The sequence below is a fragment of the Sinocyclocheilus grahami genome, unplaced genomic scaffold, assembly GCF_001515645.1.
Source record: "Sinocyclocheilus grahami isolate Dianchi unplaced genomic scaffold, SAMN03320097.WGS_v1.1 scaffold383.1, whole genome shotgun sequence".
Taxonomy (NCBI): domain Eukaryota; kingdom Metazoa; phylum Chordata; class Actinopteri; order Cypriniformes; family Cyprinidae; genus Sinocyclocheilus; species Sinocyclocheilus grahami.
Genome location: NW_015505562.1, coordinates 910,991 through 925,040, shown reverse-complemented (window position 1 = coordinate 925,040; position 14,050 = coordinate 910,991). Strand labels below are relative to the sequence as shown.

Genomic DNA, 14,050 nt, shown 5'->3' with positions numbered 1-14,050 from the left:
ATTAATTAATTAATTAATTAATTAATTAATTAATTAATTAATTTAAAAAATCACAGTCAATTATGTCCACAAAATGTTTTATTATTGTTTATATATTCAATGATATTCAACCAATGTATGGACATGCTAGATAAAATATAGATGTTATAAATACAAGTGATCATTTCACAGCATCTGAAATCCACAATTCAGGTCCAATAGCACCTGATTGAAACCAGGGGAACAGACACAAATGAGATTACAATTCCTTTGGGAACTGATATTTATATTCATGTAAATAAACAAATTAAGATAGCAGGAAGTGGACTCAGATCCACATGTTCCCAGTGTTCCATTACTGTGTGATGAAAATAAAAGAATAATGTACACTGAGTTGACTGGAAAAGAATGCTGAATGGATCCAAGTTACTTGGCAAACAGGATCAGTAAGTGCTGACACAGCTCATTGAATAGAGCGGTCTGCAAGTACTGCACCGATGCACTCAGGATCTTTAGAAATCCTTTTCTAATGTCAGGAGAGAGTGGTTGAAGTTTATTTTTAACAATGTCTTTGATCGTTTTAGTCTTACCTTCACAGTTGGAGCAGCACATTTATGTGCCAGTTGTTTCGTGAACCTTTCTAAACGTGATGCAGCTTTGTTAAAAGACTGTTATATTTAAGGATGGGACAGCGAAGATTACATTAACATCACTTAACTTAACTGACTTAACATCACTGACTTAACATCAAACCTGCAGCTTGTAACTATGTGCACAGCACTGCTGTATCTAATTTCACAAGCAAGTTTACATTTAGTCTTAAAGGTACAGCAAGTACCAAATGAAACCGAAAACAAAACAAAACAAAACAAGCAAAACAAAGCAAAGTAAAGCAAAGCAAAACAACAAAATCACAGAACAGAAAACAGCACTAAAAAACACAGCACACAAAACACAAAGCAAAGCATAACCCCCCAAAAAAGCAAAACAAACAGTTAATAATAAACAGTAAAAAAACAAACAAAAAAAACAAACAATTAATTTCATTAAACTTGTCAGAGAAAACTAAATTCTAAACTTAATTATGGCACATAAAAACAGTAAATAAAACGTATTTTATAACCCTTTTAATTAAATGGGTTCTATCTTTTTTTTTTTTTATTAATTAATTAATTAATTAATTAATTTAAAAAATCACAGTCAATTATGTCCACAAAATGTTTTATTATTGTTTATATTTTTTTATTTCCAATGATATTCAAAGTTTTATATAGTATAAATTGATGCTATAATTGTCACCCAAACAAACTGCAGAACCTAATATTTACCAGTGGGTCTATTATTTCGTGTTCTTTCATTAAAATGGAACGAACACATTTATTACCATGTTAAATGCGGGGGGGGGGGGGGGGGATTAATTACAGTTAACTGACTTACTCAGCTACTTACTTATTACTATGGTAATATGATCAATAATTTGCATTTGTAACTATAAAGGTCAACATGAGAAAGAAAAAGTAGAGAGGACCAAGAGATGTCCAGTCCTCTTTTGTTTGTTGTGATGTGCAGCTGCGTCCTTATCAAAAACTCACAATGAAAAAAAGAATATTCTTTGTTGTTGGGTTAAGTGATAGCTTAAACTCTGGTGTATACACACTGCATCAGCTGCTGGCGTCAGAGATCTGAGGCGTCAGTCGACAGGAGCACAACAGGCCAGAGGGAGAGGAAGAAGAGAGGTAAACACTCGGCCTCTCTGCTGGTTCCCTCTCTTTTCTTTTGCTTTCCTCTCTCCCCTCTGATGTAGTGACCTCTAAATAACCGAGGCTGCTTAGTATCATGTTTTTAAAGTTCTCTAGGGATGGGAAAGGAGGGAGGACGTTCCTCACAGAGAAACATCTGGGTAACTTCGTCACGGACAAGAATGCATCTCTTGCTGTGAAAAGGCTCTGGGATCATGCACATACTCTCATCCCGAGAGTGCCGACCTTTTACTTCCGAGCATCTGCACGCCATCTCTTTCCGGGTCTGGCCTTTAGGCCTAATGGCTGGGATGCTGCCCCATTAGCATGCAGGGCATGTAGATAAATGAAGTGCAAGGGCTTGGACACAGCTGTGACTGCAGACCGGCGGCAGCGGAACCTCAGAGTGTGTCTCGCCCGGAGAGCCATAAATCACCTGGGCCCAGCGCTGGACTCCAATCGGCCATGTTAAAAGCCAATCAGGAAAATTACATGCTAACTCCCTGGGACCCATTTTCACTTTCTTAAGAAACCATTAGTCACTGTTACATACTTCATAATAATAGAGCTACTGGTTGTACCATTTACGTCCACACCACACGGGGCAACCCGCAACAGACGAACCCTCTAGTGAATTGAGCCTTATTGCAGCAGAGGAAATTAGAGTAGGAAGGTATTTTGAGAAAAATAATTTTGAGATTAAATATTAATTGACAGACACTGTGAAGTACTCCCACATACTCCCGAAGAACACAATGTTCTCAAATGTAGATTGGCAAATCCAACCATAGATTTTCCAGATGACTGTGCGGTCTGGCAACATCAGGATGCATAAAAGCCTTGTAATACAAATAAACAATATGGTCAAAAGTCCATAAAGTGAGGTCAGGAACTGACACTGGGTGATACTGGTGGCTCACAGTCACCAATCCAATTCATCCCAAAGGTGTTCAGTGGGGTTCAAGTCTGGACTTTGTGCAGGAATTTGCAGGATGTTTTTTCCGCAAAGTGTCAACTCAAAATAGACCTTGCACAAGAGCACTGTCATGCTGGAACAGGAAAAGGATCTTTCCCAAACTGTTACCACAACGTACACAAATCTAGAATGTCATGAGTAAGACTTCATAAGAATCAAGGGGTCTTGGCAAATCCGTTACCCATACGGGGGTGTTAACTTTTGACCACGTTGTGTAATACTTTGAATAACATTAGTACTACATCCTGTATACTAGAGAAACAGGACGTCAGCAAATGTTTATCACAAACACTGCTTGTCTGACTGAGGACTGTTTCAGCAAACTGGCTCCAAAAATAAACCAATTTTGTCTAGAACAATAATCTGCAGAAAACAACACGGCCTCAAGAACAACTCAGTCATAACTGTATGTGACCAGCTGTAGGAGTGTGTGATTAATCTAGACCTGAGGGGAAGATACAAATTAGAGTTCAGGAGGAAGAGAGAGCATTTCCTCTCATTAGGGAGCATGAGAAGATGATCTGAACGTGATAGGAAGAAAAGAAACAGCAGAAGGCAATTTGGGATCAGAACAACCATCTAGGGCTCGGTCCAGAGCCAGTCCTCCTGTGTGACATACCTGGAAGCAGTGCTGGCCGTGATTTTGAGACTGCTGGGGTTGCGGATGAGCTTGTCCAGGATGCTGACAATCTGCTCAAATTTCGGCCGGTTGTTTCGATCCTTCTGCCAGCAGTCTAGCATCAGCTGGTAAAGCGTGGCAGGGCATTCCATGGGTGGGGGAAGACGATAACCCTCATCCACTGCTTTTATCACCTGAGGAGAAAATATCGTTAAGCTGAAGTTCTGTCATTCTGGCTGAAGGTGCGGTCATATTAGCAAAGTTTTCCGGGCAAAAAAGTAGAATTGTCCATTGCCAAATATTGCAACGATGTATGAAGCACAACTCACACAGAGGTCCCTTCCAAACCAAGCAGTTTTCAATATGAATCTGTTGCAAAATGGGGATCTTTTTCTGTGTTGGGAAATTTTTCACCCTCACTCATTAATTCCTATTGAAATGACTGGATTTCACCTGTGAAAATTGGTAAACAACCATAAATGTGACCGCACCTTCTCATCTCCTTTTGTGTTTCACAGAAGAAATTATAACATAAAAGTTCGGTGCAACATATGGGTGAGTAAATTCTGTCAGAATTTCCATTTTTGGATTTTTGGGTGAACTATTTCTTTAAAGATGAGGAACTATTTTGTTCAATTTCCTGTCCTTTGAGCTCCTCAGGACATATTTCTTCCACGCATGCCAACTGTCACCATCCAGTAGGATGAAACAAAAATAAAGCATTTCCGTTCATGCAACAACACAAAATCAATTGCCAAGTGCTCCAGATCTGTAACTCCCTTTTGCTTTTCATCACTCGATCATCAGCGCTGCCATAAACCAGTTCAAATAAACTCTCAGGGCCTTATTTGCTCAGGGTGAAGTTACTGAACTGCAGCAACGAGGGCACTGCTCAGGGTCAGCGCTAAAGAACTAATAACAATGTCAACACAACAAGATTTCATAACAAACCACTACAAATTTACCACAATTGCACACATGGCTCTTGTTCTTAACTTTCTATAATAAGTATAGCATAATAGTTTCTCTTGGCCTGTGAACTGAAAAGCCCATTTTCGCCATTGGGTGCTCATTGTATGTCTTTGTGAAGCTAGCCTTAGCTAGCTAACATTTTAATTAATTAAGAGCAGCATGAATAGTCTAGCCAGGCAAAACAAGCTTGGTAGCTGGTTGATCATGGATAATCTTGCTAATTTAATTATATTGTTTGCCAAGAAAGGACTATTTACTCACTCACTGTTGTTCCAAACTATTAGGGGCCATTCACACAGAATGTATTTTTCCATTCCACTGTGCTACTTTTCCATTGTTTTTCTGTGTAAACACGTGCTAGACGGACATGTATGACTTATGCAGCATCTCACACATGACATAGTGCTCTGAAAACACGGTGCTTAAATTAAAATAAGTTTTAGATCATAAGATGGAAAACAACTTTTAAAAAACGAGACCGTTTTTTCCCCATTTCACTGCCCTGTCTCGCATTTTTGCTTTGAAAACTGACTTGCGTCTCTCATTTTTAAATGCAAAAAAAAAAAAAGGGTTCTGTGCGAATGGCCTCCACTTATAAAAATTAACCATGGTTTATTTTAGTAGAAGTGTAGTAACCATGTTTTTTTTTTTTTTGGCGTATTGATTACCATTTGTATATACCATGGTTAAGCTATACTTTGTGTAACAAACCCATGGTTAATTTGTAGTTACAATGGTTTAACTATAGTAACCTTGTTTTATTTTTTTTTATTTGTAGTAAACGATGGTTAACTGAAAAATGTGAAATGCTTTTTTTTAAAAGTTGAACTTGTAAGTTTTTAGAATTCTGCAATTTTAGAATGCTGTGTAATAAATGAGATACTGCAAAAGATGCGAGACACAAGTGCAATGGTCAAACACATCCGTCTAGCACATTTACATAGAAAAACAATACAAAAATAGTGCAGTAGAATGGAAAAACAGGATCTGTGTGAATGGCCCCTTAAAGGGTTAGTTCACACAAAAATGAAAATTAGCCCATACAAGGTTCTTTGGTTCAATGAAAAGCCTTTAATATCCACAGAATCTTTCCAATCCACAAAAGTCTATTTACAGTAGAAAAAAGTATTTTAGATTTTTAAAATGTTCTTCACATTAACAACAAAAAAAAGAGGTTCCTTTAAGAAAGTCTTAAGTCTTTGGGGGAATCAAAAATGGTTCTTCTATGTAATAACCCTACACTACATAACCCCCCTTTTGGAGAGTATGTATGTGCATTAATCAGTGTTTATATGTGAATATTAAGCACCTAAATTAAGTTCATCATATAAAGTGATATATCACTTCAGAAGACATGGATTAAACCACTTGATTCATATATTAAGAATAAAGGTTCTTTGGTTCAATGAAAAGCCTTTAATATCCACAGAATCTTTCCAATCCACAAAAGTCTATTTACAGTAGAAAAGAAGTATTTTAGATTTTTAAAATGTTCTTCACATTAACAACAAAAAAGAGGTTCCTTTAAGAAAGTCTTAAGTCTTTGGGGGAATCAAAAATGGTTCTTCTATGTAATAACCCTACACTACATAACCCCCCTTTTGGAGAGTATGTATGTGCATTAATCAGTGTTTATATGTGAATATTAAGCACCTAAATTAAGTTAATCATATAAAGTGATATATCACTTCAGAAGACATGGATTAAACCACTTGATTCATATAGATTACTTTCATGAAGTCTTTACTAACTTTTTGAAGCTTCAAAGTTCTGGTTACATAAACTTTCAATGGAGGGACAGACATTTCTCAGGTTTAATTAAACCACATGGTACAACATGCAGGCAAGTAACAGGTGACAGAGTTTAAATGTTTGGTTGAACTATCCCTCAAAGGCACAAAAAAACAACTGAAAGAGTCTTTTGGCTCTTTTAACTAAAAGGCAGGACTTCCTAAAACCACATATTTTTAATTCATTTTTTCTACAAGTGGTCCGGTTCCTCCACCTATCCCACTTTATATTAGGAGTCTTTAACTACTATTCACTTATGCAAAAAAAATAAAATAAAGAACAATATAAAATTATATATATATATATATATATATATAATATTATATATATAAATAATAAATAAATATAATTAAATAATAGTAAGTACATAGTAGTTAAAGACATGCAATATAAGTGGGTCCAAATATTAAGCAACTTTTTTTCAAAACTATAAAATTAAAATACAGTATATAAAATATATTAATAGAGAATTAAATATATTATATTAATTATATCAATATATAATTATTATCAATTCTAAAGTAAAATAGAATTACTTATGTTTCAAAAGAAAACTGTTATTTTAAATTGTAATAATATTTCACAATATTACTGTCCTTACTGTAAAAAAATACAGTTACCAATGTTTTGCATGGCAGTGTACATGTATACATTCTTCTATCCTCTCAAATCAGCTTCAGTAGACAAATAAATTCAATAGACATATCATTTGAAATAGTTGAGAAGGCAACTGAAACATATTTAAGCTTAGAAAAAATGTCAAGTTTAAGTATTATGGTATATGACATCAGATAAAGCATATTAATCCATTTTATGTCAGTGGGTAATAGTTGTTCTTGCAATTTAATTTGACTTCTGAGCTGATTAAAATACGTGAGTAGTATACAAATCATTTATGTTTTTATACGAGGCATAATAATTGTTATTATTATGTAAAATTCATTTTTATAGCATTTTCTTTCAAATTCCTAATCCTAATTAAGCCCATTTAACTCTGTGCTGTATGACAAAGTCAGCATGGACTTCGCCAGTCTCAGATGCTCGTGTTGGTGTTGACTTACTCTCGTGGTGTAGGCGGCTTCCGGGTCGTCCTCCAGCACTCTGGACAAGCCGAAGTCTGACACTTTACACACCAGGTTGCTGTTGACCAGGATGTTCCGAGCGGCCAAATCTCTGTGCACGTAACCCATATCCGACAGATACTTCATACCAGATGCGATGCCACGTAGCATGCCCACCAGCTGAATCACTGTGAACTGGGCGTCGTGTTTCTGACAGAGACGGGAAGAAGGGAAAAGTCAAATACGCTGTTTTATATCTACATAAGTATAAACATAAGTCATGCAACGGGTTATAAAACACAATGGAACATTGGTGACTCATATCTCAAAACACTGCCTGATATTTCCAAAGTCATCTGTCATGAGCTAACTCAAAACCACTCATGAAATGGCTTTGCTGAGAGCAGCAGATCTTTGACTTAATACATAGGAGCATTTGACAGTTTTTTTCTGGTTCAAACCACGGTGTGCAGCAACTTGTTGAAGAATATAAATAGGACGTACACAAGAACACATCGCCGCCTGCATATCTGAACGGAAGCCCACTGGCAGGCTTGCGGTGTTTACACTGGTGCGTGTGAATAGGCCTTTTATACGAAGAATGATATGCTCAGGACTTGGAGATGATAAACACCAGGGGAGGAAGCGCTTCAGTAGGAGAGGGAGAGACTGGCCGGATGAGTGAGATAGCATTGATTTGTCAGGGAGCTCTGGAGAAATGGCTTTCTATACCAAAGACAGGCAAACTGCAGTCTTAAAGCAATAGTTCTCTCAAAAATGCTTTTACTGATCTTCGTGCATAGTAGCTGCAAATTGGTTTGTCTCTATTTCTTTCGTAAAACATAATCGATGAAATTTTGAGGAATGTGCTGGTTACTCTTTTCCAAGCAGTTAAAATAAATGCAAAACAGTGTTTTTATTTGTTTCACTGATTTACTATTATAATTTTTGTTAATATTTTGAATTAATATTTGACAATATTTTGATTTTGTGAATGTTTTGATGATTTGATTTTTGCAATTTAATAAAATATTTAGTAGTTTCATTAATTTATTCATTCATTCATTCATTTATTTAAAAACTTGGCTATATGAGTTTTTATTAAATTTTATTATTAGTTATTTTAGCACTTAAACACGGAAATGAGAAATTCTGCCTAAGCTATCTGAAATACACTACCAGTCAAAAGTTTTTGAACAGTATATGATTTTTTATGTGTGTGTTTTTTTTTTTTCAAAGAATTCTCTTCTGCTCATCAAGCCTGCATTTATTGGATCCAAAATACAGCAAAAGCAGTAATATTGTGAAATATTTTTACTATTTAAAATAAATGCTTTCTATTAGAATATATTTTAAACCGTAATTTATTTTCTGTGATCAAAGCTGAATTGTCAGTATCATTACTCCAGTCTTCAGTGTCACGTGATCCTCCAGAAATCATTCTAATATGCTGATTTGCTGCTCAAGAATTTTTTTATTTATTATTATTATCAATTTTTAAAACCATTGACTACATTTTCCCAGGATTCTTTGATGAATAGAAGGATCCAAAGATCAGCATTTATCTGAAATAAAAAGCTTTTGTAACATTATACACTATACTATTCAAAAGCTTGGACTCAGTATATATATAATATATATAATAATATAATGGTACAAAATATTTATATTTCAGATAAATGCTGTTCTTCTTAACTTTCTATTCATCAAAGAAATCTGAAAAAATTATACTGTTTTCAACACAATAATAATAATAATAATAATATATAATAAAGGAATAAATAACATTTGGAAATATATTCAAATAGAAAACAGTTATTTTAAATACTACAAATATATAAAAAAATAATACTCTTTGCTGTACTTTGGATCAAATAAATGCAGGGTTGGTGAGTAGAAGAGACTTAAAAAAACATAAAAAATCTTACTGTTAAAAAACTTTTGACTGGTAGTGTAAATTTAATTTTAATTTTAATTTTAAAATAAATGTAATGTTTTATATTATATCAGTTAAATTTAGTTCAAGTAATATTTGTTTGTTGTCTGGTTGTCTGGTTTTAGTTAAAGTTAATAACTCTGATGCAAACTAGGACTTTCAAGTTTTTAAAAAAGATGTTAAAGCACTATAAAATATTATGAACGTAGTCTGTAGGACTCATGCATTATATTTCAAATCTTCTGAAGTCATATGATAACTATAGATGAGAAACATAGATAGATCAGAAAATGTAAATTGTTACTAACTGAGAGAAGAATAACTATCAAATTTGTGGATAAAGACTTTCTTTCTTTCTTTCTTTCTTTCTTTCTTTCTTTCTTTCTTTCTTTCTTTCTTTCTTTCTTTCTTTCTTTCTTTCTTTCTTTCTTTCTTTCTTTCTTTCTTTCTTTCTTTCTTTCTTTCTTTCTTTCTTTCTTTCTTTCTTTCTTTCTTTCTTTCTTTCTTTCTTTCTTTCTTTCTTTCTTTCTTTCTTTCTTTCTTTCTTTCCTTCCTTCCTTTCTATCTTTCTTTCTTTAATGAATCATTTGATCCAGTTTCAGAAATCTGGTCTGAATGATTTATTCACAAATTCACTTCTCTCATAAACTTTCACAAACTCACCACGAAAAAGCTAGGGCAGATGTCAAAGATGTTTTAGTTCAGTCTATTTCTCACACAAAGCTATCTCATTATCTCAAAAGACTTAAAATATACAGCATGGGTCATACGAACAACTTTCATGATACTTGTTTTTTTCTGAACTTGACAGCTCCAGTTCCCATTCAATCCGATTGCATAGAAAAACATCAGTGCATCCTCCAAAACGGTCTGCTTTTGTGTTCCACGGAACAAAGAATATCAAACAGGTCTGGAACGACATGACATGAAAACAATGTCAAAATCGTTATTATTGTTTGAACTGTTCCTCTAGTTGTCCAATGCGAGTCTCCCTCTCATTCCGTGTCTCTGTCCACCCTATTTTCACTTTCTTTCTATGTGAGTGTTTATGCACTGCATACAAACTAAGTTTGGATGAAAATAAACCCTGGACCACCTGGAAGAGAAAGGAGCTCAGAGAGGTTCAAAGGCTTGCTAATAATAGTGACATGAGCAGTGGCGAGGAAACGCGTTGGAGGGAGGATGACAGATCTCTTTGACAGAGTGCAGGCCAGGCTGCAGTGCGCAGGAAATTGCTGCAGAACACTGTAACTTTTCTCTGGTTTCTGGGAGTGGGATCCTGTGCAGACACACGTGCAGGTCCTGCTCACTCCTGGTTTGCTCAGGTTGTTTTAATCATCTGCCTTTGCATACTCATTTCAATAGAGCCGTTAGTGTCCAGTTTTTCGTTGGCCTTGATTCTGGATTTTGTTTGTTTTTCTGACAACAATACAAACTTTGAATGGACATAAAAGTATTTGAAAATCAGGAAAAGATATGCACTTAAATTATTATCAATAATAAGACTTTTAAATGTAATATGTATTTAAAGTTTATTACAAAATATTATTATATATACACTAACAATCAAAACTTTGGGTCAATATAATTTTTGTAGGAAATTAATATTTTATTCTGCAAGGATGCATTAAATTGATCAAAAATGACAGTAAATGAACTTAAAATGTTACAAAGGATTTCTATTTCAAATAAATGTTGTTCTTTTGAACTTTCTATTCATTAAAGAATCCTGAAACAATATCACAGATTCCACAACAATTTTAAGCAGCACAGCTGTTTTCAATACTGATAAAAAATAAAAAGTTTCTTGAGCAGCAAATCAGCATATTAAAATGATTTCTGAAGGATCATGTGACACTGGTGATTGGAGTAATGATGCTGAAAATTCAGCTTTCCTTCGCAGGTATAAATTACATTTTAAAATATACTAAAATAGAAAACAGTTATTTTAATAATATTTCACAATTTGTACTGTTTATACTGTATTATTGATCAAATAATTGCAGCCTTCTCTGATTGGTGGATCTTTCTTCAGGATTATGGGTAATGTAGTTCTCCACTATAAAACTCCACTATTCAAAATTATTATTATTATTATTTTTTGAAAACACATCAACTTGTGGCTTCTATATCAGGCCAGAGCTTACTGTCATTGTGTCTTAAAAGGTTTGCACATTCTGGCTAGAAATGAATTACTCAATTGAGAAAATAAATGTGATTTTTTTTCTCCCATAACCCAAATGTCGCACACTACAATCACTGCATATTTATCATTCATCGTACTGCCCAAATCTAATTCACTGGACATTTAGAAACTCTACATTGGACCCCTTTGTGCAGTGCAGCCTCAAAATAAATTCACTACTGAACAAAAATGAATTTGCTCCAAATTTTCAGATATTTTTACGAGTGCGAGGTCCATCCAATGCATCAAAGTCTGGCGGGTTCATTTTGTTCTCCAAACAGCAGATTGTCTGGCAAGCACTGCTGGTGGTAAACTGTTGAAAAATGACACAAGGCTGATAAATTCATATGTCAGGTGTATTAGAGCCAAGGCAGGACGGCTGCAGCCAAAGGTTAAGCTGACCCATTTAATGAGCTCATTAGCGCATTTATAAGCACTCTTCAGATGGGCCGTCCCACAGCCTGTTGTTTGCTTGTTTGTTTTCGCAGTGCGAGCGACGGGCAAAGAGGAAATCATCTGAAGGACAGAGCATGCCCAGTCTGTTTAACTGGCACGGTCGGGCTGGCAGGCGGCGCGCCAGTCTCCCCAGTGCCGTTTTGGGTCTGAGTGCAAGCGAATCGGCTCTCTCTTCTGAAGACAAGCCTGGTCTGTTCTGCGTGAGAAAATGAGGCCATTGTGGATATAAGCTCAAGTGAAATCCTGACACTACAAAGTGTTTGAAACACAGGTAGTGTCGGTGTCTATTTAAAGAGGCCTCGGCTACGAATATGAATGGGATGAATTTGGGCGACGTTGTGAGCACAAAGGCACTGTTAAAAAAATCTAATCTCTCCGCGGCAAAGAGAGAAATAGGTGAGTCAGCAGAGAGCAATTTGTGTCTATTTGTATAAATGAGAATGAAATGTTCGGAGAGCTTGGGAGAATGTCAGGCATGCTGTGATAAGCAGGTACTGTGAGAGGAAGCAGGAGAAGCTAAGACGCAGATGGGTTTCTTAATGATTTTAAGATGAGCTCTCTGTGCTTTTCCTCTGATCATACATAATGGAGTCTCATTAAATGCGCTCAGTGTGTCACACTCACTCGCAGGAAGCCGTCCAAAGAGCCGTTCTCCATGTACTCGGTCACTATCATCACGGGTTTACCTGAGGAGAGAGAAAATTCAGACGTGTCTCAGTCTAATCCAGAAAAGATGTGCCAAAACTGAGCTGTGCTTTGCTGCAGTGGTGTCATTTCTGCTGGAAGGTTGAATTACCCAATTTGCAAACTAATGAGCTTATGTTGGACAAAAGAAAACATCTTCAAAGACAGACATTTCAAGAGAAAAATATAATACATTCAAAGGCAAGGATAAGTTTGACCCATGAGTTTAGATATATATGCTCAGCATGACGACTTCCAAAGTTATTTCAATGACGATGCTGAATCCGTCAAGAAGAGTTTTATGAGTGAACGGGTCATGAAACCTGTCAAGAACAGTTTTTGAATTATTTTCATGGTAATTAAGCATGTTTAAAAGTCTGGGGTCAGAAAGGTTTTTTTTATGTTTTTGAAAGACATTATATTTAATAAATATACAGTAAGATATTGTGAAATATTATGACAATTTAAAATAACTACTATTTTATTATATTTTACAATGTAATTTATTCTGATTCTTCAGTGTCACAGCGTCCTTCAGAAACGTTTATTTTAAATAGAAATCTTTTTTTAACATTATAAATGTATTATACATATCTAAAACTGGTTTTGCTATACGTTTGATTGCATCATATAATAATTGCTGTTAATAGTGTTCATCGTCTGTTTGATTACGTCTTTAATTGATTTTTCTGTACATTTCTGCCATATGTACATTAACTGACAGTCACCACTGATAAGCTACCACTAAATATTGTAGAAACTTAATTTGCTGTAAAGTTGCTTTGCAATGATTTGTATCGTAAAAAGCGCTATACAAATAAACTTGACTTGACTTAAAACTGTCCCTATTTGATCGATTTCATGACCATTTTGCTGAATAAATAAATAAATGTGTGTGTATATAATAATAATAATAATTATATACTGTATATATATATATATACCCATATAACACCCATAAATGAAAATACTGTCATAATTTTCTCACTCACAATTTTATTTACTTTTTAAAGGTCCCATATTGTCAAAACTGAAATTTCCTGGCTTTTTTCATGATAACTGAGGTCTAGTTAACCTAGCTAGCTAACCACAAAACCAGATCGGCTGACCTGTAACGTTACACTCTCACTCAAAAGGATGGACGATCTGACAGGATTGTTACTATGAGGTGGATCACATCTAACATGCATAGTAAAGACAAACTCACTGTGTCTATCTAGTCATGATGAAGATGTATATACATTTCAATTCCAGCAGGAAACAATTTTACAGCTACATTATTGTTCTAGCCACAATTAATCACAACAATGTATATACAATTACAAATGATTATATACAAATCGTCAGTTTGTTTTTTTATGCACATGCACTCAGACATTATTTCATACACGACGCAGTCGTGAGATGCAAGAAACATAGACATAAGACAAGAAATCTATGGGCGCGTGCCCATAAGAACAAAAGACAATACTTTATTGAACCTTTTCTGATAATTAGTGTGCGCTGTAAACGTGAGCATTTTTGACGATTGTTTCTGTCCAGTCTGCTCGTTTTATCGCTTTAACCACAGCTGTCGTCGTTTTTTTGTCTGGCAGTGGCAGCAGATATGCGATCAGATTTCTAATTTGAGGCTGTATTACGTCGATTCTGGC

General features: G+C 35.1%; 1 protein-coding gene across 1 annotated transcript in view; it reads right to left on the bottom strand.

Moving 5' to 3' along the window:
• epha3 (eph receptor A3) overlaps positions 1-14,050 on the bottom strand; it is a 161,386-nt gene that overhangs the window by 31,759 nt on the left and 115,577 nt on the right. The window contains exons 11-13 of the mRNA XM_016231088.1: positions 12,339-12,400; positions 7,138-7,347; positions 3,314-3,507 (exon numbers count right to left, since the gene is read on the bottom strand). Coding sequence (XP_016086574.1) covers positions 3,314-3,507; positions 7,138-7,347; positions 12,339-12,400 — 466 coding nt within the window. The remainder of the gene's footprint in view (positions 1-3,313; positions 3,508-7,137; positions 7,348-12,338; positions 12,401-14,050) is intronic.